Source organism: Ranitomeya imitator, chromosome 1 (genome assembly GCF_032444005.1).
Source record: "Ranitomeya imitator isolate aRanImi1 chromosome 1, aRanImi1.pri, whole genome shotgun sequence".
Classification (NCBI taxonomy): Eukaryota; Metazoa; Chordata; class Amphibia; order Anura; family Dendrobatidae; genus Ranitomeya; species Ranitomeya imitator.
In genome coordinates, this window is record NC_091282.1 from 241,433,576 (window position 1) to 241,448,198 (window position 14,623).

The 14,623-nt window shown below is 40.1% G+C and overlaps 1 protein-coding gene across 1 annotated transcript in view; it reads right to left on the bottom strand.

Moving 5' to 3' along the window:
• RPH3A (rabphilin 3A) overlaps window positions 1–14,623 on the bottom strand; it is a 507,416-nt gene that overhangs the window by 56,231 nt on the left and 436,562 nt on the right. Inside the window, exons 13-15 of the mRNA XM_069754762.1 lie at window positions 10,205–10,279; window positions 2,566–2,675; window positions 1,512–1,638 (exon numbers count right to left, since the gene is read on the bottom strand). Of these exons, the coding sequence (XP_069610863.1) occupies window positions 1,512–1,638; window positions 2,566–2,675; window positions 10,205–10,279 (312 nt within the window). The remainder of the gene's footprint in view (window positions 1–1,511; window positions 1,639–2,565; window positions 2,676–10,204; window positions 10,280–14,623) is intronic.

A 14,623-nucleotide genomic window follows, 5' to 3' on the forward strand; every position in this document is an offset into this window, starting at 1 on the left:
ATGTCCATCTGGCCAGAAGTAGAACTACTGACAGCATAATGTATAGAATACCAGTCTAGTATAGTACAGCGTGGGCCATTTATATGGATACACCTAAATAAAATGGGAATGGTTGGTGATATCAACTTCCTGTTTGTGGCACATTAGTATATGAGAGGGGTGAAAACTTTTCAAGATGGGTGGTGACCATGGGGACTATTTTGAAGTCGGTCATTTTGGACCCAACTTTATTTTTTTCCAATGGGAAGAGGGTCATGTGACACAAGTTTATGATCACTTATAAAATGTGTTCAAACTGCTGCCCATTGTGTTGAATTGTCAATGTAAACTTCTCTCACTCTTGACACGCTTTTAGCAACACCGCAGAAGAAATGTTAGCACAGGCTTCCAATATCCGTTGTTTCAGATGCTGCACATCTCGTATCTTCATAGCACATACAATTGCCTTTAGATGATCCCAGCATCTGAAACAACGGATACTGGAAGCATGTGCTAGCATTTCTTCTGCGGTGTTGCCATTAGTGTGTCAAGAGTGGGAGAAGAGGGTTGCACTGACAATCCAAGACAATGGACAGCACTTTGAACACATTTAATAAGTGGTCATAAACTTGTAAATAACTCATGAACGAATAAAGTTACATTAAAACTAAGCACAACATTGGTTTTCTTGTGAAATTCTCAATAAGTTTGATGTGTCTTCCCATTGGAAAAAATAAAGTTGGATCCAAAATGGCTGACTTCAAAATGGCTGTCATGATCACCACCCATCTTGAAAAGTTTTCCCCCTCTTGAAAAGTTTTCTCCCTCCCATATACATACTAATGCGCCACAAATGGGAAGTTGATATTACCAACCATTCCCATTTTATTTAGGTGTATCCATATAAATGGCCCACCCTGTAGATTAAAATCCAATTGCATCCTTTATACATATTTCCTCAATTGTTTTTCTAGCTTATCTTGTGTTCTTGAACAGCTACGTTAATCAAACTGTCCTGAGAGCACTTATACTCAAGAGACTATATTGTTATAAGAGCACTTTATTGGATTTTGTTGCATGTTTTGATTTATATGTTAGGCAGAGAGTTTCTAAGTCATGTGATAGATTTTAGGATGCCTGCACTATGCCTAAAATCTAATCAAGACTTACTATGCTTTATTTATTAGAGAGAAAAAATATCTTTTGAATTTGTCTACTCATCTTTCTATATACTGTAGCACCTCCAAATGCAACTCTGGGGTCACATCTGGTCAACTTTGGTCAGTATTTTGCATTACTATTTGTATCTAAAAAAAAAAAAAAACTGTAGTGGGTAAAGAACAAGAAAGATAAAATATATTCATAATACTTTTTCTGCTTATGTTGCACTCATGATTGTGGTTTACAAATATCTCTGCAGAATGATGATTGAAATACTGATATAAAATACATTGACACAAAATGGTTCTTCAGCATAATGCATAAAACATCAAAACTAACAGTAAAAATAGTAAAAAAAAAAAAACACATACCGGAATTACACGTTCCAGGCAAACATTGAAATTCTTTTTCAGATTTGGTTTTAGCTTCTTCAGGGAAAATCTTGTCTCACCAATAAATTCATTGTGACCAAATTTATCCTCATCACAAACGGAAATTCTGAAAGTAAAGTGGCAAAATTAGCAAAATATATAGAATTATAGAAGAATGCATAGAGATCAATATTCTAGCATTTACTATGACAAAATTATCTGAGGTTTAAATCTCAACACTCTCTGAGCAATAGCATTTCATGTTGGAAAGGGTATATATACCTTATCTAGTTATACTTGTATATAGATAGATAGAACTATAGATTGATAGATGGATCGATAGAAGGATCGATAGAAGGATCGATAGAAGGATCAATATGTCAGTGTTGCACATATGTGTTCTATCCATTTTCTTTTCATGGAACATGTATCCAATATAGTCTCTGGTGCTATTCATGGCTTGGGTGTCTGTGCAAAACTCATGAAAAAATTACCGTTTTTCTCTGGTGTTACAGATGGAAAGTGTCAATACAAGTCTATGGGTCTATGAAAAACACATACACCACTGGGATTGCATGCATGTGCCATCCATGTGATGTCTGTATTTAACATTGTAAAGGATCGGGGAAGTTTTGCAATTTATCCATCCATGAAAAAAACTGATGACACACTGAAAATAAAAACAGACACATGTACCAAACACTTATACCCAGCGATCCAAAAAGCGGATGACACTGGTACCATTTTTATACGTTCATGTTTAAACACAGATGTGTGAATGAGGCCTTAGTGTGATTTTGGAGTGCAGTACATATATTCCTGTATTCCTCTTAAGTACAACCTTATTATAAGCAGGAGACTTATTGAAATGACTTTTCGTCAGGCTCTTCATAGATCTCTAATTATTTACTAAGCATACTAATTTGAATGGATTGCCGCACTCATTACCAACATAATCAATATCTTTGAAGACCTTATATCTTGAGGAGCATTAGGGCAAAGCTTAGTAATGTTTCACTGTATTTGTTACAATCAACCATTCGAGAAACCTTACCTAAGTGTCTTCCTCTGTAGTTCTTCATCTGTGATGCCATGATACACCAGAGTCTCATTCCATGCTGGGTTACGAGTGTTTCTGAGCGTTTTAGTGCGCAGTTTGTTTGCCTGGAATCAGAAAGAATATATAACTTTTCATTAAATGGTTTTACTTAGATATCAAGTGTTCAACATTGATAACATTTTATGTTATAAACCTAATCAGTTGAGCGCTGACTATAGGACACTCAACTGATATGATGAAATGCGCCATCTCACATATCTATGAACAGCAGATAGTGGACAATATAAGGACTTCCTACAAAAATTACTGAATGATACAAAATAGTTAGGGTGCTACTACACTGGTCAAATATCATGAGTTAACATAGGAATTAGATAGTAAAAAAAGGTTGCCAATCACCTGATGAACAAGCCAAACCTTTGCTGAATACAGTTATTTTTAAGCATGCGTAAAAATCATTCTCAACAGGACATTGTCCTGTATAAACAGAACCTGTACTGCTGAATAGTGATGGGCAGACCCAAGGATGTTCAGGTCCGTCGGGTTCCAGCCGAACATTAGAAAAAAAAGACTTGGTTCGGGTACCAGAACAATACCCGAACTCGAACCCGAACCCAGACCCCATTCAAATGAATGGGGGGGCTCAACATCCAGCATTTCCTTGCTGTCATCTTTATGACAGTGGCTCTAATCAATAGGAACATTCCACGTTACCGCCAGTCACAGTGCTGTGGTTCCCACACTGTCGCACAGATGGCATCTTGTGAGCCAGCAGCTGTGGTGGCGGTGAAAAGGTTACAGCTGGTCACCGGCATCAGCTGATGAGAGTACTACTCTCATTATCATACGCCTGGTTTTGCTGATAGCAGCAAGAGCAGGCATACAATCATCAGTGTATTCACCAGCTGGCACCTGTCCATTTAGGTAATAAATAAATTAAAATAATGACGTGGGTTCCCCTTAATTTTCATAACCATCTGAGGGAAAGTCGATGGCTGGGGGCTGATGTTAAGATTTTGGGAAGGGGCCAATAGCTATAAAAGGTTCACACAGTTTCTTTAGCTGGTTATTATATGGGAGACCCTCAAAAATATGACGTTGGGTCCCCCTTTTAATTAATAACCAGCAAAGGCTAAACAAGACAACTGAAGGCCGATTTATTATTAACCTAGTTATGAGCCATGGATATTTGCCCCTCCCAGACTAAGATCAACCCTCAACTGTGCCAGAAATGGCACATCCATGAAATGAGCCAATTCTGGTACTTTGCATTGCTCTTCCCACTTGCCGCGCCAGTGGCAAGTGGGGTAATATTTGGGAAGTCGAAGTCAGCTGTTTTATGGCCACTGACATCAAGGCCAGGGGTTAGTAATAGAGAGGTATCTATACTACACCAACATTATTAACCCAGTCATTTATTTGAAATAAAAACTCCCCGACCCTCTTTTACTCATATATTCAACAAAAACAAAAAAGCAAATTTATACTCACCTTTCCGCCAATAATCCATTAAGCCCATGCTCCACTAAGTTCCGGATGGTTTGGCGAGTGGTCAGATCAGTGATGTGACCTCTCACCACGTTGTTGACCTTAATTACATCACCACTGGTCACAAGCATTCACAGTCAGTTCACTGTATCCTGGAGCCAGGACTGAGCAGTCGCATCATTTCACCACTCAGCTAAGCAGTAGCAGAGTTGGAGAATGTTGTGGGACATATGGATTATAGACAGACAGGCAAGGAATACTGTGATTTTTGTTTTTGTTATTTTTACATGTCTGTTTCTTATTTTTTTTTTTAACATACTGTTTACTGTACATGTATTTTTGGAATAAATACATTAATTGAAAAAAAAAAATGTCTTGGTGTCCCCTTAATTTACATAACGAGCTGAAGGAAATCTGACGGCTGGGGGCTGATGTTAATATTCTGGGAAGGAACCAATAGCCATATAGATTTCCAGGCAATTAATATCAGCTCACAGCTGTTTGCTTAGTCTCCACTGGTTATTATAGGGGAGACCCCACACAAAAAAAATTGATGTGGGGTCCCCCTATACTTATTAACCAGCAAAGACTAAACAAGACAGATGCAGACTAATATTAAAAGTAATTAATTGGATATTGGCTTCCTCCCAGACGAAGAACATTATCCCTCAGCTGCCCCAGAAATAGCATACCCATTAGATGCGTCATTTCTGGTGCTTTGCCTTGCTTTTTCCCACTTGTCCTGGTGTAGTGGCAAGTGGGGTAATAGTACTGGGGTTGGTGTAAGCTTTGTAATGTAAGCTGACATCAAGCCCAGGGGTTAGTAATGGAGAGGCATCTATAAGACACCCCCATTAACCCCATAGTCAAATGTAATAAAGACTGAGTCAAGTCCATTAATTGAAATAAACCCACAAAGTTGTTTATTTTAAATAAAAACTTACCAACCCTCTTTTACCCATTTATTCAACAAAAAATAAAAAAAGCAAATTTATACTCACCCTTTCATTTATAATCCATTAATGGCCTTGAACCACGATGATATGGTTTGTTTGGTGAGCAGTCACATCGGTGATGCAGAGCGTGAGAACTGTGACCGGCAGTGATGTCATTAAGGTTACCGCCGGTAACTTCAGACACTTTCTCATGCTCAGCGTCTACCAGCTGGCGTGGTAAAAGGTTGCATCACGGATAATCATGGGACATGGGCTTAATGGATTATCGGTGGAAAGGTGAGTAACATTGCTTTTTTACTTTTGTTGAATAAATCGGTAAAAGAGGGGGAGGGAGTTTTTATTTCAATTAAAAGACTTTACTTTGTGTGTGTCTTTATTAAATTTGACTATGGGGTTAGTAATAGAAGTGTTTTATGGTTTCTTCTCCATTACTATCTCCTGGGCTGGATGTCAGCGGCCATAAAACAGCTGACATCAACCCCACAACTATTATCAAGTGGTAAGAGCGGAGCCTAAGCACCATAATTGGCGCATTTAATAGATTAATAGATGCGCTTTCTCTTGGGCAGCTGCGGGCTACTATTTTTAGGCTGGCCCTTTCCCAGTCTAGGAATACCAGCCCCCAGCTGTTTGTTTTATCTTGGCTACTTATCAAAAAATAGAGGTACCCAATGCCATTCTTTCTTTTCAATTATTAATTTAAAGAATAAAAAGAACAGCATGGGACCCCACAGCTGCCTCGTTTGTCTGTGCTTATTATCAAAAATAGACAATACCCCACTTTTATTTTTTTTATACACAGTTTGTGCTGACCAATCATAGTCATGCCAATATTTGACATGGATGTACTTGAGCTGAAAGTGCCCACACAGTAAAGCCTGTTGATTGACAGCCTTTCAACAAGCTTTTTTTGGGCTTCCAAACCCAAACAGTAACATAGACTTCTGGGAACGTCCATGTTCAGGGTTCATGCACAGACACTAAGTGCCCAGTACAGACCACATACTTTACCATTCAGGTTTGCCAATCTCTACTGCTGACAATGATTCTCTATGCCCACAGAACAATCTATCACTGATCATTCTGTGCATATAGGAAGTGCCGTCACTCTGTTTAAACAGGATATTAAATGACTGTAGAGCAGCAAACATTAAAGGTACCTTCACACTGAACAACTTAACAACGATAACGATAGCGATCCGTGACGTTGCAGCGTCATGGATAGCGATATCGTTGTGTTTGACACGCAGCAGCGATCTGGATCCTGCTGTGACATTGTTGGTTGGAGCTAGAAGGCCAGCACTTTATTTCATCGCTGGATCACCCGCTGACATCGCTGAATCGGCGTGTGTGACGCCGATTCAGCGATGTCTTCACTGGTAACCAGGGTAAACATCGGGTTACTAAGCACAGGGCCGCGCTTAGTAACCCGATATTTACCCTGGTTACCAGTGTAAATGTAAAAAAAAAAAAAAAACACTACATACTTACATTCCAGTGTCTGTCGCGTCCCCCGGCGTTCTGCTTCCCTTCACTGTGTCAGCGCCGGCTGGCCGTAAATCAGAGCACAGCAGTGACATCACGGCTCTGCTTTACGGTCGGCGCTTACACAGTGCAGGGAAGCGGACACCGGGGAACGCGACAGACACCGGAATGTAAGTAACATAGTAACATAGTAACATAGTTAGTAAGGCCGAAAAAAGACATTTGTCCAACCAGTTCAGCCTATATTCCATCATAATAAATCCCCAGATCTACGTCCTTCTACAGAACCTAATAATTGTATGATACAATATTGTTCTGCTCCAGGAAGACATCCAGGCCTCTCTTGAACCCCTCGACTGAGTTCGCCATCACCACCTCCTCAGGCAAGCAATTCCAGATTCTCACTGCCCTAACAGTAAAGAATCCTCTTCTATGTTGGTGGAAAAACCTTCTCTCCTCCAGACGCAAAGAATGCCCCCTTGTGCCCGTCACCTTCCTTGGTATAAACAGATCCTCAGCGAGATATTTGTATTGTCCCCTTATATACTTATACATGGTTATTAGATCGCCCCTCAGTCGTCTTTTTTCTAGACTAAATAATCCTAATTTCGCTAATCTATCTGGGTATTGTAGTTCTCCCATCCCCTTTATTAATTTTGTTGCCCTCCTTTGTACTCTCTCTAGTTCCATTATATCCTTCCTGAGCACCGGTGCCCAAAACTGGACACAGTACTCCATGTGCGTTCTAACTAGGGATTTGTACAGAGGCAGTATAATGCTCTCATCATGTGTATCCAGACCTCTTTTAATGCACCCCATGATCCTGTTTGCCTTGGCAGCTGCTGCCTGGCACTGGCTGCTCCAGGTAAGTTTATCATTAACTAGGATCCCCAAGTCCTTCTCCCTGTCAGATTTACCCAGTGGTTTCCCGTTCAGTGTGTAATGGTGATATTGATTCCTTCTTCCCATGTGTATAACCTTACATTTATCATTGTTAAACCTCATCTGCCACCTTTCAGCCCAAGTTTCGAACTTATCCAGATCCATCTGTAGCAGAATACTATCTTCTCTTGTATTAACTGCTTTACATAGTTTTGTATCATCTGCAAATATCGATATTTTACTGTGTAAACCTTCTACCAGATCATTAATGAATATGTTGAAGAGAACAGGTCCCAATACCGACCCCTGCGGTACCCCACTGGTCACAGCGACCCAGTTAGAGACTATACCATTTATAACCACCCTCTGCTTTCTATCACTAAGCCAGTTACTAACCCATTTACACACATTTTCCCCCAGACCAAGCATTCTCATTTTGTGTACCAACCTCTTGTGCGGCACGGTATCAAACGCTTTGGAAAAATCGAGATATACCACGTCCAATGACTCACCGTGGTCCAGCCTATAGCTTACCTCTTCATAAAAACTGATTAGATTGGTTTGACAGGAGCGATTTCTCATAAACCCATGCTGATATGGAGTTAAACAGTTATTCTCATTGAGATAATCCAGAATAACATCCCTCAGAAACCCTTCAAATATTTTACCAACAATAGAGGTTAGACTTAAGACTTAAGTATGTAGTTTGTTTTTTTTTTTTACATTTACACTGGTAACCAGGGTAAACATCAGGTTACTAAGCGCGGCCCTGCGCTTAGTAACCCGATGTTTACCCTGGTTACCCGGGGACCTCGGCATCGTTGGTCGCTGGAGAGCTGTCTGTGTGACAGCTCTCCAGCGACCACACAGCGATGCTGCAGCGATCGGCATCGTTGTCTAGATCGCTGCAGCGTCGCTTAATGTGACGGTACCTTTAGCCAATCAAGGCATGAATCATTAAATAAAAACACCCTCTTAAATTTACTGACTGATCTCAGATTTATAGCACGTCAATGCCATAAGGGTTAATCAATGTAAAAGGTACTTAAAGTTCCATATTAATCTAATCTAGTGACGGGCAAACCCGTGGGATTTTCAGTTTTGGTCAAACTTCTAAAAAACAGTTTGGTTCAGGTACCAGAATGGTACCCGAATCCGGACACAAGTCAGATGAATGAGGGGTGCGAACATCTATTTGTACATACTGTCATCTGCATGACAGCGCAGCAAACACGGGCTCTGATCAGTGGTAAGATCATTACCACTGGTCAGAGAGCTGCGGTTCCCATGCTATCAGACGACAGAGTGAGCCAGCAGCTGTGACCAGTGGTAAAAAGGTTACTACCAGTCACAGGCATCGGCTGATGAGAGAGTACTGCTCTCATCAGCCTATGCCTGCTGTCGCTGACAAAAGTGAGAGCAGGAGCTGCTGAGGGGAGTAGTGACTAGCTGGCGCCTGTGCTATAATTACATACCGTAAATAAATTAAAAAAAATGATGTAGGGTCTATTTTTGAACTTCTATTTGCCAAACCCGAACAGTTAGGCTAGGTTCGCATTGCGTTATGTGAACCCGTTAGACTACGTTACACCGCGGCATAACGCGGTGTAATGTAGTCCGTTAACGCCGCCATTGCTTGTAATGGCGAATGCATCGCTAGCACACGCCCACATTGGGCGTGTGCTAGCGATGTGCCGTCATTTGAGTGACGGACCTCGAACGCTGCTTGCAGCGTTCGCGGTCCATTCCTCGCTAGCGCAGATCGGGCATCTGCACTAGCAGGATCGGCAAACGCGATCCCTTTTGGGACATTGCGTTAGTGCAGTCCGTAGCGCTATGCGCTAAACGGACTGCCCTTACGCAATGTGAACCTAGCCTTACAAGCACTTCCTTCAGAAGTTCATGTTCGGAGTTCATGCACGAACACTAGGTATTCGGTACGGACCCAAAACTTTAATGTTCGGGTTTGCCCATCTCTACATGTAACTTTAATATGTTCACCCCTATAACTTCAACAGAGAGTTTTAAAAGAATGAAGTTTACTAATAGTTTTTTTCCATTTTTTGTCCTCTTACATATGCACAATTCTCTCAATCTCATAAAAAAACATGAATACCAGACATTTTTTAGAGTGTGTTTTTTAAAGTGTTGTTCATATTGATTTTGTAAAAAAAAAAACAATCCCATGAATGCTGTATATGTAAACAAAGTTTTAAAAACCTTTCACTGAAATCACTAAATACTGCAAGAAAAATTGCTGCAAAAAGTGGTGTGTTCACTTTGTATAATTTAAATAATATTTTCTAAAATTTTAACATAGTATATTCACCAACTTTTGGTCTCAATTCCAAACATTTGTAGACTACGATACAGGCAATCCTCTGGTAGCAAAAATACACAGAATTAGCAGCACAAAAAAAAAAAATCAACTTTCCTCTTTTCGTAGAATTGTCCATTTTTAGCCTTTATGTGTGCATATTTCACATGAACTAAAGCATTTTGAATATACTTAAAACCCAATGTGCTATTCTTACACGGCACAAGGGAAGACCTCCAGTAAAGTGTTGCACTTAGCAGTGGCTATCTACTGGATAATTAAGATGTGTTTTGCTACATACACGTGACCTAATAAAATCAAACAAAAAGAATACCGGATCAATGATTTTATATAGTAACATGTTTTCACCTTAAACGTTATGCCTGTCTACAAATAATGTCTAAGGTAAAAAAAAAACTACTGCTATTATCCAAAATATCTTGATTTGTCATCAATGGTGAAATGGAGTCAACTTTCTTTTGTGTTTCAATGGCATTCCTTTTACCTTGCTGGCCCCCGGCAGAAGATGCAGCTTCACATATGGGTCAGCTAAACCATTTGAGTCCATTGGTTTTAGTCCCTTGAATAAAACACATTAAAACAGTATTAAAAACTTGCACACATGTCCATCCCTTTTTCATGCCATCATAAGTATTCTTTGATAAGAGCTCCCCTTCTGGATGCAACTAATAGCGAGAACACAGGAGGTTTTGTTTATTTTTCACCACATATCGAAATCTTTCTATCTACAATATCATGTGAGAGCAATTTTTGGGGGTGCGTAATCATACGTTGTATTTGCAGATGAGTGGTATGGAAAAAGATCCAACAATTGCACAACTTATTTTTGCATTTTATTTTTATGCATTCTTAGTGAGGTGTCTGCCAATATAATAAAAGCATATTCTGTGAGTCGTCAAATTCTGAGACAACTTTTTAATTTTTCCTTTCTTATCGCTGGAGCTGTCTGATGACTTGTTCCTTACTTGACAAGTTGTAATATTCTGCGGTTGCAATTGTGCAGATAGAACATATTGATTAGCTTTTATTCTTTTGTATAAGAAAAGTGATGACGTAAAGAAGAATGTTTTTTTACATTGTTCACCATGTAGCACTAATGGATCTTATACCGAATAAGCGCAACGATAAAAAAGCCAGGCCGTCAATAGAATCCAACTATTATTTGGAAACAACTATTGCATGAGAAACAGTTTTAACCCCTTACCGGCATCGGACGTACTATACCGTCCGATGCCGGCTCCCCTGCTTTGATGCAGGGCTCCGCGGTGAGCCCGCATCAAAGCCGGGACATGTCAGCTGTTTTGAACAGCTGACATGTGCCCGTAATAGGCGCGGGCAGAATCGCGATCTGCCCGCACCTATTAACTAGTTAAATGCCGCTGTCAAACGCAGACAGCGGCATTTAACTACCGCTTCCGGTCGGGCGGCCGGAAATGACGTCATCGCCGACCCCCGTCACATGATCGGGGGTCGGCGATGCTTGTATATTGTAACCATAGAGGTCCCAGAGACCTCTATGGTTACTGATCGCCGGTGGCTGTGAGCGCCACCCTGTGGTCAGCGCTCACAGCACACCTCCATTTCAGCTACATAGCAGCGATCAGCAGATCGCTGCTATGTAGCAGAGCCGATCGAGTTGTGCCTGCTTCTAGCCTCCCATGGAGGCTATTGAAGCATGGCAAAAGTTAAAAAAAAAGTTTAAAAAAATGTGAAAAAAATAAAAAAAAACATAAAAGTTTAAATCACCCCCCTTTCGCCCCAATCAAAATAAATCAATAAAAAAAATATCAAATCTACGCATATTTGGTATCGCCGTGCTCAGAATCGCCCGTTCTATCAATTAAAAAAAAGTATTAACCTGATCGCTAAACAGCGTAGCGGGAAAAAAATTCGAAACGCCAGAATTACGTTTTTTTGGTCGCCGCGACATTGCATTAAAATGCAATTACGGGCAATCAAAAGAACGTATCTGCACCGAAATGCTATCATTAAAAACGTCATCTCGGCACGCAAAAAATAAGCCCTTAACCTACCCCAGATCATGAAAAATGGAGACGCTACGAGTATCGGAAAATGGCGCAATTTTTTTTTTTTTTTTTTTTTAGCAAAGTTTGGAATTTTTTTTCACCACCTAGATAAAAAATAACCTAGTCATGTTAGGTGTCTATGAACTCGTACTGACCTGGAGAATCATAATGTCAGGTCAGTTTTAGCATTTAGTGAACCTAGCAAAAAAGCCAAACAAAAAAACCAATGTGGGATTGCACTTTTTTTGCAATTTCACCGTACTTGGAATTTTTTTCCCGTTTTCTAGTACACGACATGCTAAAACCAATGATGTCGTTCAAAAGTACAACTCGTCCCGCAAAAAATAAGCCCTCATATGGCCAAATTGACGGAAAAATAAAAAAGTTATGGCTCTGGGAAGGAGGGGAGTGAAAAACGAACACGGAAAAACGAAAAATCCCAAGGTCATGAAGGGGTTAAAGGTAGCAATGCTGTCCTCAGTGGGCTTATCTTGCACTATATGGATAGTGTCAGTGAATATATATAATTTCATGACCATTCCACTATTTTCTTAGCTAACAAAAAGTCCTAAGCTTGTGTTACGTCATATCAGTCCTCCAGATACAGGGGTAGCAATATCAGTTCTCCAGTAAGGGCACTCATGGAAGGACCATGTAATGGCAATGAAGCTTGTGCCTACTTGGATATTCCAATTATAAAAACACTGGCAAATGGCTAAAATATAAATATGTCTAATATACTCTCCTTTAAATTAAGTGCCTTTCTGGTGAACAGTTATTGAAATCACATTGGTGACGTTGCATAGAATAGTGTGGGAATCTGGTGACTCAGTAGTCAGCAACTTATTTTAAAGGGAATGTATCACAACGTTTTGGTTGGTGTAACAAAACCATTTTCTGTTGGGAAAGATGCAGGCTCAGTTTCTCAACTTGCATCAAATACATTATTATTATTATTTATTTATATAGCACCATTGATTCCATGGTTCTGTACATGAGAAGGGGTTACATACAAGTTACAAATATCACATACAGTAAACAAACTAACAATGACGGACTGATACAGAGGGGCGAGGACCCTGCCCTTGCGGGCTTACATTCTACAGGATTATGGGGAAGGAGACAGTAGGTTGAGGGTTGCAGGAGCTCCGGTGTTGGTGAGGCGGTAGCTCCGGTGTTGGTGAGGCAGTACAGTACATGTGTACAGTACATGTGTCAAAAAACTCGGAACGCCCCTCCACGCTTGATAAATTTACTGACACTGAGTGGAAACCTTGCTCGGGCACCCATTTTTCATTTTTTGAGTGCTTATATGTACTATTATTGCATCAAAGAAAGGGACCCAACATATAACGTAATATTACGTATGTCATGTCTGGATTGGGTACAGTGCATTTTTAAAGGGAACCAGACAACTCATACAAACTGCTCAGCCCATGGACAGCAAGTATCAGATGCTGGCTACATGACTTCAGCCATATATGTTTAATTCTGAAATGCTGAGGTGTTTCAGAGAAGTATATATCTTAATATCTGCTGGGAACTGAGCAGCACAAGAAACTCGGACAGGTGGGTTTTCTCCGTGGCCTTTCCCTGCCCTCTGGCCTAGAGTGACAGGTCACACTTTATACACTCATGAGTGGAAGGAGAAGCTGCCGGGCCCCTATTTGTCTAAAAAGCTTCCCATGTGTCTCCAGTGGCTATTAAACTAGGTTCTTCTCTGAAATGCAGCAGCGTTTCAGAGCTAAACATATGGATGAAGTCATCCTGTTAGTGTCTGATATATGCTGCCTGTGGATTGGGCAGAATGGATCAGAGATTATAATATGTTTATAATATTTTTTTTTTTTTTAAGAAAAATCGAGATATAAAAAAAATATATATAAATTTTTTTAAAAAGCACATGTAACATGAAAACCTAATTTAGACAATAGGTAATTTCCTGATGACAAATTCCCTTTAACTGAAAGTTGGGATATTTTATTTACCTGGACAAACCTTTTAGGCCACTGACACGTTCAATATTTGGTGAGTTTATTACCTCAGTATTTGTAACCAAAACCAGGAGTGGAATGATCAGAGGAAAAGTATAATAGAAACACGTCACCACTTCTGCATTTATCACCCACTCCTGGTTTTGGCTTATAGATACTGATGTTAAATACCGATCAAATACTAAATGTGTGAGCATGATCCTGAAGTGATTACAAAATCTCTTGAAGCAAACCCAACATGATTTTGTAATGTTACTCCATTTTTGTGATTGCTTAACTCCAATGCGACTGGGAAGTGCACCAAGGCTTTAAAGCTAGGTAGTAGTTGTGCTGCGTGGGCAACAGAAAACACTACAAATAATCTATTGGTGCTAAAAAGTTGAGAAATTAAGGGAATGCAATGTTAAAACCTGTTCAACTTTCCAAGTATCTTTTAAGCTTCACTTAAACACTGGTATCTCAGCCAACACAGGTATCTCAGTAGTACCACACTGCAAAGTATTCAGGGAAAAAATCAATGCAGTTAGCTTTTCCTATTTGTTTTATTTTGCTTCCCAACTGTACATTCCGTTTAAGATTCCACCTTCAAGTATTAAATAAATGCAACTTAATGTGTTAAATTTGGAGAACAGAATTAATTTTGTAGGTAATACTTGCAGACATTCTTAGCATACATCACACTATAACATTGTGTCCATGGTGGGTGTTCTGAATACCCAGAGTTAGAGTTGAGCGACCTTGACCTTTTTAGAGTCGAGCCGGGTTTGGCGAAACCCGACTATCTCAAAAGTCGGGTCGAGTGAAATCGGCCGATTATGACGTAAAGTCGGGATCGACCGAAACACGAAACCCAATGCAAGTCAATGGGGCAGCATAGTCGGC